The sequence below is a fragment of the Coregonus lavaretus genome (assembly GCF_964263955.1).
Source record: "Coregonus lavaretus genome assembly, chromosome: 11".
Taxonomy (NCBI): Eukaryota; Metazoa; Chordata; class Actinopteri; order Salmoniformes; family Salmonidae; genus Coregonus; species Coregonus lavaretus.
In genome coordinates this window covers 45,298,744-45,307,304 of record NC_139998.1, presented here as the reverse complement: position 1 = coordinate 45,307,304, position 8,561 = coordinate 45,298,744, and the positions used below count along the sequence as shown (strand labels likewise).

The 8,561-nt window shown below is 41.4% G+C and overlaps 1 protein-coding gene across 1 annotated transcript; it reads left to right on the top strand.

Moving 5' to 3' along the window:
- Positions 1-3,216: 3,216 nt before the first annotated feature.
- On the top strand, positions 3,217-7,056 carry LOC311136957 (coiled-coil domain-containing protein 124-like). Its single transcript, XM_084171291.1, has 5 exons — positions 3,217-3,316; positions 5,172-5,355; positions 5,555-5,762; positions 5,862-5,967; positions 6,263-7,056. Exons 2-5 carry the CDS (start codon positions 5,197-5,199, stop codon positions 6,462-6,464), a joined length of 675 nt encoding a protein of 224 aa, XP_084027417.1. The 5' UTR covers positions 3,217-3,316; positions 5,172-5,196; the 3' UTR covers positions 6,465-7,056.
- Positions 7,057-8,561: the final 1,505 nt, after the last annotated feature.

The window sequence follows — 8,561 nt, the reverse complement described above, 5'->3', positions numbered from 1 at the left end:
TGCATGGAGTTTCCACATTTTAGACCATTCCATTGGCCCTTAAGTGAAATCTCCACCCACCTGGGGCACCGGGCCAAGCAGAACGAACTCCACCAATATTACATCTGCGTCCTATTATGACAGAACCCGAAAATATCATTTCATATTATCATTTTTATTTCATATTAAGTCCATATTCTGCGCCTCCGTCTCTTTAAAAAAAAAGAACAGCTCACTGTTTGTGTGTCGGCATTTTTTTAATACGACAACCGAGAAAAGCAGGGCAGGATCAACTAAGGAATTGTGTAATGTGAGCACCCACATCCTGGGTTGAGGATGGACGGAATAAAGGATTTGGGACAAAGAAATAGGGAAATGTGAGCACATCCAAGTTGCTAAGATTTTAGAAGTCGTATAGTGTATGCCCAGCAAAAAGGCATTTGCAGACTGCACGTCAGATTCAGTCTTTTACGATTATCACGTACAAAGTGTATATGTCTGAACTCAGAATCAAATAGGCTTCCCCAAAATAACATGGTCGCTGTGGTAGAATGATTTATTTGATTGGTGATATTGTGCATTTATCAAAATCCCATCAGGTAGCCTGATTTCAGAAGTGTCATGTAAACATGATTATTAGGGAAATTGTTATTCTTGCACAGCATGTACATGTTTAAATCAAACTAATTTGCCTATGTCCCTCTGGCCCTTAAATGTACACCGAGAGCTAACATCAATGACATGCATGTCAATCTCTCCTGGCTCAAAATAGAGGAGAGATTGGCTGTGTCACTACTTGCCTTTGTGAGAGGTATTGACACGTTGAAAGCACCTAGCTGTCTGTTCAAATGACTAGCATACAGCTCAGACAACCATGCATACTCCACAAGACATGCCACCAGGGGTCTCTTCACAGTCCCAAGTAGAGAACTGACTCGGGAAAACGCACAGTACTACACAGAGCTATGACTACATGGAACTCTATTCCACATCAAGTAACTCATGCAAGCAGTAAAATCAGATTTATAAAACTACACCTTATGGAACAACGCAGACTGTGAAGAGACGCACACACATGCATATGCACACAAACACTAGCACACGCACTCTACACACGTATGTATGGTGGTATTATACATGTTCTATTGTATATATGTAATGGTGTAATATTGTTATATGTACTGTTTTATTTTTGGCTTAATTTGTTTGGACCCCAGGAAGAGTAGCTGCTGCCTTGGCAGCAGCTAATGGGGATCCTTAATAAATACAGTACAAATTAAAGAGAAAGTTATATATCTGACAAGATGCTCTTCTCAAGTGATAATTTCCACAGAACTGATAGAATAAGCCATTGACAAAGAATGCTTTCAAAATGTTTTAGTTAATGGAATTGATGTAATGAATGCTATGTGCAAGCCTTTGTAATATGTACCAGCCTTGGACAGTGAAGTCAACATTTGAATTGTTGCTCTATTCCAGCTATTTGGATTTGAGATCAATTATCCTAATGGGCTAGTTATGAGGCAAAAGTACATCATCACCTTCTGCTTTTTTGCCATCATCATTTTACTAATTGAAATACCATTAGACAGGGTAGGTCACCTTTATAGCTTGATAATAGTCTAACTGAATGCGCTACCTATGCAATAGATCAGATGTATCAATATCATCCATTTGCATTAAAAGGTAGGTCACTTTTATAGGATGAGTGGGCTACTGATGAAATGTTGCAACACCTGTATCTCAAAATTATGCAATTTATTTACCAGGTTGTGTGTCTAATATGACAATGAACTTGTGCATGCATTAGCTGTGTAATGTTGCCATGGCCAATGACTGAATAGGCTCTATATTGATGGGGGAAAAAACACATGCATGCTTAAATTCAGGACAGAATGTGTAGTTTATTTCAATCACTGAGATCAAAACATGGCCTAACAAATATAAAGCTGACGAATGTTGTTGAGGATTCAACATAGCTAATACGTCTTTATTTTCTTGCATTCAGTCACCACTGTCTTTGGCCCGCTTTTAGCTAAATTGACGGGCAATACATTTGGGACAAACAGCGACCAAGACGCTCAATCTTAAACGAAACGAGGCTGGTATTATGCATGAATGAAATAAAGCTTGAGTTGTTGTGAAATTAATGTTACTGCCTGTCCACATTGATAGCATCAGATACTGGAGGTCGGTGTTCCTTTCTCGTGCCAAAGATCTCCCAACTCCATCACCATTCTTCCGCGGCCCGGTTAGAATCCTCGTCAGCTACAGCGCAGGCCAGGCTTTGAATACCAGGAAGAGCCAAGTCTCTTTGATTCAATTTATCAAGAAATGATGAGAGGAGACGTTTATTTAAATGGTCTGTAAGGGTCCTTTCTTCTTCAACTCGTTCGTTTGCAACATCTGTATCAGATTCTTCTACTGCCTCAGGCCTCGGGTTCGGGGTTTGTGGTGGTAAGGACCCCGACTCGTTTGACGACAAGCCGTTCGAATATTCCTCCTCCCCGGACTCTTGGCCTCTCCTCCTCCCGGTATCTGTGGCGGATTCCGTCTCCATTAGTAGAGAATTCAAGGTCGTTTGCAACGCAGAATTTTCCAGTTCTTTTAATCGTTTGCTGTGTGTAGTGCCTGCATTGGCGCATGCATGACTAGGTTCATTTCCAGACAACTCAACTTCGTTGTGGAGAGCTTCTTCAGCTGGCTCCATAATGTTTCATGTGACGTCATGAAAGTAGATACGCCTGCTCCCCCAATTTTTACTGTTTAAATGTTCTAAATCTCTGTGTAGTGAGTAGGCTAGTGTTTCTGTTTGTATGTTGAAAATAAATTGTTTTTATTTTTATGAGAATCATTCTGATATCAACAAGCTAGTGGGAAACTGGTGGGAAAAGCAAGTCCTTTTAGTTTTGATATTTTAAAACCTTTGCTTGGAAATCATAAAACTAAATTGTACTTATATATATATATCCAGAACTAGAATTTATTAGAACACATAAAGTGTAAATCCAATAAACAAGTCAATCCTGTAGCTCAGTTGGTAGAGCATGGTGCTTGCAACGCCAGGGTTGTGGGTTCGATTCCCATGGGGGGGGTCAGTATGAAAAATGTATGCACTCACTAACTGTAAGTCGCTCTGGATAAGGGCGTCTGCTAAATGACTAAAATGTAAATGCAATTCAATTGATTGGGATAGTTTGGAACGTCACTTAAACGAGCCATTTCGTTCAGCACGTCATCGCGGTGCGTCGTTGTCACGAAAGGGGGGTTATTTCATAGGTCAATGGGCTGGCGCTCAGATGCCTCTTTCGAAACAACATTATCTGTTGTCGCTCAGGTACAGCCCTTTTCCTTTCCTTTTTTTTTTTTTAAAACATTGGTTAATAGATTCAATTGGCACGAATCGAGACACTGAAATCTTGGTCTTGGCTAGTTAACTTGTAGCAGGCTGGTTCGCTAGCTAGTTGGCTAAGCTTGCTAAAGTTAGCTTAGTAGCTAGCTAATTTATACAGCCAGTGTTATGAAAGCTGGAAACTAGCTAGCTTGCCAGACGTTTTATGTGAGGTTAGTTGTAATATGTTGGGTAGATACTAGGTAGTTAACGTTTGTCGAATGTTTTGTGAGCTTGCTACTAAGGTTACCTTAGAGTTGCCTAAAGTTAGGCTACATGGTTGATATGTATAACTTCTAATCTAACTAGCTATATCAGCTAGCCAGTGTGTAACATCCGTTTGCTAGCCAAAACTACACATGTTGTTGACAGTGACCTGGCCCAAAAGCATTAAGGCAAAGTTCGTCGTTAGAATCTTCGAAGGAGCATCATTAAGTCTCCGAGCTGTTTCCCAAAACCATCGTTATTAATGTTGCCTGACTCAGCCACTCGTAGAACTAGCGTGTGTCGTGGATTGTTTTTTTCCCCCCAGCTTCACTTTATACACGAATCTCCGCTAAACATAGAATCACATGGTTTTTGCATTTATCTTTCTGTCACAGCCGATTACCAATAACTTCAGAACGAAGTGCACTACAAATAAAGTGGCCAATGTCTTTGCAATTGATTCAAACAAGCTAAGTATAAAAATGCTTCAAATGAATGACTGCATTAAAAATAAATTATTTCAAACATATTGATATTTTGCTGCTTGTAGGCTGCTGTCTGTAATTTGTCTCAATATTTCATGATGTGTAGCCTAACGTGCCGAATTGGTAATTTAGTGTTTTTTTATTGGGTAGGCCTAAAGCATTATAATAAGCAGCCTCAATATTTGCAGCCATAGATGTAATAGTCGCTGATCCGTCGTCAGTATTGTGAAATAATTATAATGTTATGGTAAGATTTATATGGAGAATGCTGATCTGAGAGCAGCGCTCCCTTTATTTCAATACTATCAGTATTGACACATGCTCCAACAACGCACTTAGCGAACGTTCTCTCTGAGTGGTGTTTTGAGAAACGCATGTTACATCTTCAGCTGTTGTAGGAAAGATGCATTGTTAAAACACTCGTAAGCCTAAATTCCATCCCTATCGGGAAACCGGGCCCTGGTCAGATGGCTATCTGTGCAGATAACTAGCTATGTGAATGGGCTGGCATCCTCAGATGGAGCCGCTGAGCCGGAGGAGCGTGTATTAGTCCTGCTGTAGGACTCATTGCAGCCAGCACTAGCAGGTCAAACGAACGACTAAAATGAACGAGCCACTCAGAAAAACAAATCATGACTCTGGAGTCAGTAAAAATAGTAGTTAAAAAAGCACGAATCGTTCGCGAACCGATCATTACTACTCATAAGCCAATCGCAGAATGTGACGACAGAACTGAAGCAAATCGTACAATCTGGCCAGGTTGATATCAATATTTTAATTTGGTAACATCGCATAGTGTGACGCGATAATCGTAAAAGACTGAATCTGACATAGTCTGCAAAGGCCTTTAAGGCTAAATTCATCATTAGAACCGTGGGATGTTATGGTTCTAACGATGAACTTAGCCGTAAGATGCTTTTGGGAAACTGGAACCAGTATGTTTGGTGTAGTAGCTAGCTACTATGTACTGTTTATTTTATCTAGCTAGCTATTTTATTTGCCAATGTTATCTTTGGCCCATAGCTCAATTAGATGGTAACTCAGTAAGTAAGCTTGCCACCTGGTTTGGTTTATGATAGAATGTCTAAATAATACTTTGATTGTGTCAGCTGAAGAGTAGGCCTAGTCTTAGGAATGCCGAAGAAGTTCCAGGGCGAGAACTCAAAGGCGATGACTGCCAAGGCCCGCAAGTCAGAGGCCAAAGCAGTGGAAGACGCCCGCAAGAAGAAGGAGCTGGAGGATGCTTTATGGCAGGAGAACGATAAACATGTCCTGAAGAAAGAACAGAGGAAGGTGAGACCTTTCTTGCTCAGTTTCCTATTCTCACACTGGATCAAATAGTCTGCAGCACTATTAAATTGGGCTGTATCACAATCCAATGTCTGGCTATGTATGTACAGACCAGGCGAATCTACTAAGTAATTCCATGATATGTTGAAGTGGGTCTGATAATTTAGACTTTACTTTAAATGTATTTTCTCTGAACCTGTAGGACGACAAGGAGAAGAAGCGCCTTGAGGCCCTGGAGAGAAAGAAGGAGAACCAGCGGCTCTTGGATGAGGAGGCTGCAAAGATTAAGGGCAAGGCCAAGGAGGCTGCTGCTGCTGCTGTGGCGGCGGGCAAAGTGACCCGGGCCCAGATTGAGGAGACGCTGCATGTCGAGCAGCAGCTACAACAGCAGGAGCATTCCAAAGAGAAAGGCAATGACCATTATTCCTTTAAACATTAACCAGGCTCTCTTTCCTCTCTGGGTTATGTTGTATTCTTATGTTACCCCTCTCCTATGTTTGTGTCCACAGAGAAGAGTCACCTGGAGTCGCCCCTGGAGGAGAATGTGAATCGCATCATCCCTGAGGAAGGTGCAGTGGAGGCTAGATCCATAGAGGATGCCATTGCTATGCTCAGGTACAGAATACTGAAGAGGCATAACCTCTCAATGTTACCCCCTACAAAAGCAATGTTGAGATTACAGTAGAGAACAAGGGGAGCCTTTCTATCAGTGTACTATACGTTATCAACATAGTGGGTTTGGTGTGACCTACAATGTAGATATAACATAAGTTACTTTCCGTACTCCAGGCTATATAAAAGATGAAGCAGGCATGACAGGTATAACAAGTATGGGGTTCCATGGAGTAGCTAAACTGAGAGAAGTCAAGATAGCCAAGTTTCAGCCCTCTACTCTTTTTTTCTTTTCCAGCATGGCTGAAGAGCTTGACCGCCACCCCGAGCGCAGGGTGAAGGCAGCGTTCGCCGCGTACGAGGAGCTGAACATGCCCCTCCTTAAAAAAGAGAACCCCAACATGCGGCTGTCGCAGCTCAAGCAGCAACTGAAAAAGGAGTGGATGAAGTCACCAGAGAACCCCCTGAACCAGCGCTTTGCCAACTACAACACCAAGTGAACCAACTCCAGCAGCAGCTAACACAAAACTGTTACCTATGCACATTGGCCCTTACAATGGAAGATGCCTCCAACCTATAATTATTCCCCCATTATGAATGCGTTGCTGGAAAAGCTGCACTCACTCCCTAGGAAGGACCTCTGATGCAAGGAATCGCCTTGGGACTTCAGCTTGTTTCATTTAGAGGAAAAGCAACCCCCCCCCCATCCTTTTGATTTTCTGTTACTGTGCATTCCCACTTGTGAAGCATCTCAGCGGTTTATGGATTTTATTCCCATTATCAGTTTTTGCCACTTAAGTTGAAAATGGGAGGGTGTGTGACAGAAGTTTGAGATTTAAAATAATTTATTTCAGTTCACAATACTAACATCTAATTGTTTCTGAGAGTGAGACTACAGGTATGTCGCTTTGGATAAGAGCGTCAGCTAAATTACAAAAATGTCAAATGTGGTCTGCACTCTTGCCTATAGTAATCGCCACCTTTAAAGGCCCAATGCAGCTGTTTTTATATAAATATCACAATTTCTGGGTTACAATTAAGTATGTTACTGTACTAGTTTTCCATTAAAATTGTGAAATTATTTTTTTGCTAGGACTGTCTGGGAGTGGTCTGAATGGGGAGGGGAAAACTCAAAACTAGCTGTTATTGTCAGAGAGGTTTGGAACTCATTGTTATTTGTCTAATTTACTGCCTGGTGATTTCACCAGGCATGCCGAAACTCCCGCCCATGCAAACCTGATGATTTAGAAGGTCCTGTGCAATTATCAGGAAATGACACATTTCACACTTTTACAGGGTTCGTTTCATCAGCTGTTGGACAATATGATACAAAACACAGAAACTGAGTTGTCTGCACTGGGCCTTTACTTTAACCCTTGATGATAATGACCCACACAAGAAAATATCATGACCAGAGCCAGCTGTGGACTTGTAAGAGCACTGGCTTGTTATAAACTGCTATTTTGAGCACCATTGGAAATGACTGCCCCTTTTCCTTATGATAATGTGTCTTGTGGCACCTGTTCCCCATCCTAACGGCCTTATTAGGTGTACCTACTCAATAGATCAATACTGTTGTTCCTAATCCTGGTAGCATGCCAAATTAGGTCTTAATTCTGCATCTGCTTGCAGGTTACAGCAAGTAAAGACTTAATATAGACTTTGAATTGTATGGAGATTATTGCTTTTCATAAGTGAGATTTGAGAAGACTACAAAAAAAAAAGATCTTTCAACTCCAGTGATCCGTCTAAATCCAAATACCAAAAAATTATTCTATGCAGGTTTACGTACCATTTTTTTCACCTTTGTTTGAGAGACTCCTGAATGGAGTTCCTATTTAGAAACACCATCTCATTTATGAAAAGCATAAAGCTCAACACATCTCTTGTCAGTTGTGTTTTAGGAGCTGCAGGTAAGTGTCTCAATACCCACCACTTATGCACGATAACTTAGCACAAATGGGTATTTAAAATGCACCAATCTAGTGCTTTTACATCCATGACGGGGAGTCAATTTATGGGAAAAGGAGAATTGGAACTCATCCATGTGACAACACCTATCGCTCTGTTCATCTTTGTTTCCCAGTGGCTCCTGAATGTGACACTCGTACTCTCTAACACTGGATGACACTCATCAGACGACATTCACATCCTCATCCATTTATACAGAGCAAAAATATAAAGGCAACATGTAAAGTGTTGGTCCCATGTGTCATGAGCTGAAATAAAAGATCCCAGAAATGTTCCAATGCACAATATTTGTTTACATCCCTGTTAGTGACAATTTCTCCTTGCCAAGATAATCCATCCACCTGCCAGGTGTGGCATATCAAGAAGCTGATTAAACAGCATGATCATTAACAGGTGCACCTTGTGCTGGGGACAATAAAAGGGCACTCTAAAATGTGCAGTTTTGTCACACAACACAATGCCACAGATGTCTCAAGTTTTGAGGGAGTGTGCAATTGGCATGCTAACTGCAGGAATGTCCACCAGAGCTGTTGCAACAGAATTTAATGTTAATTTCTTTACCATAAATCGCCACATCCGGCTTCTTCACCTGTAGGATCCTCTGAGACCAGCCACCCGGACAGCTG

What these genes read in the sequence shown, in the direction of transcription:
- LOC311136957 (XM_084171291.1), top strand. Translation starts at nt 5,197, where the DNA reads ATGCCGAAGAAGTTCCAGGGCGAGAACTCAAAGGCGATGACTGCCAAG. An exon ending in TGAAGAAAGAACAGAGGAAG is followed by an intron (nt 5,356 to 5,554) that starts GTGAGACCTTTC and finishes CTGAACCTGTAG; the next exon opens with GACGACAAGGAGAAGAAGCG. An exon ending in GGAGCATTCCAAAGAGAAAG is followed by an intron (nt 5,763 to 5,861) that starts GCAATGACCATT and finishes TTGTGTCCACAG; the next exon opens with AGAAGAGTCACCTGGAGTCG.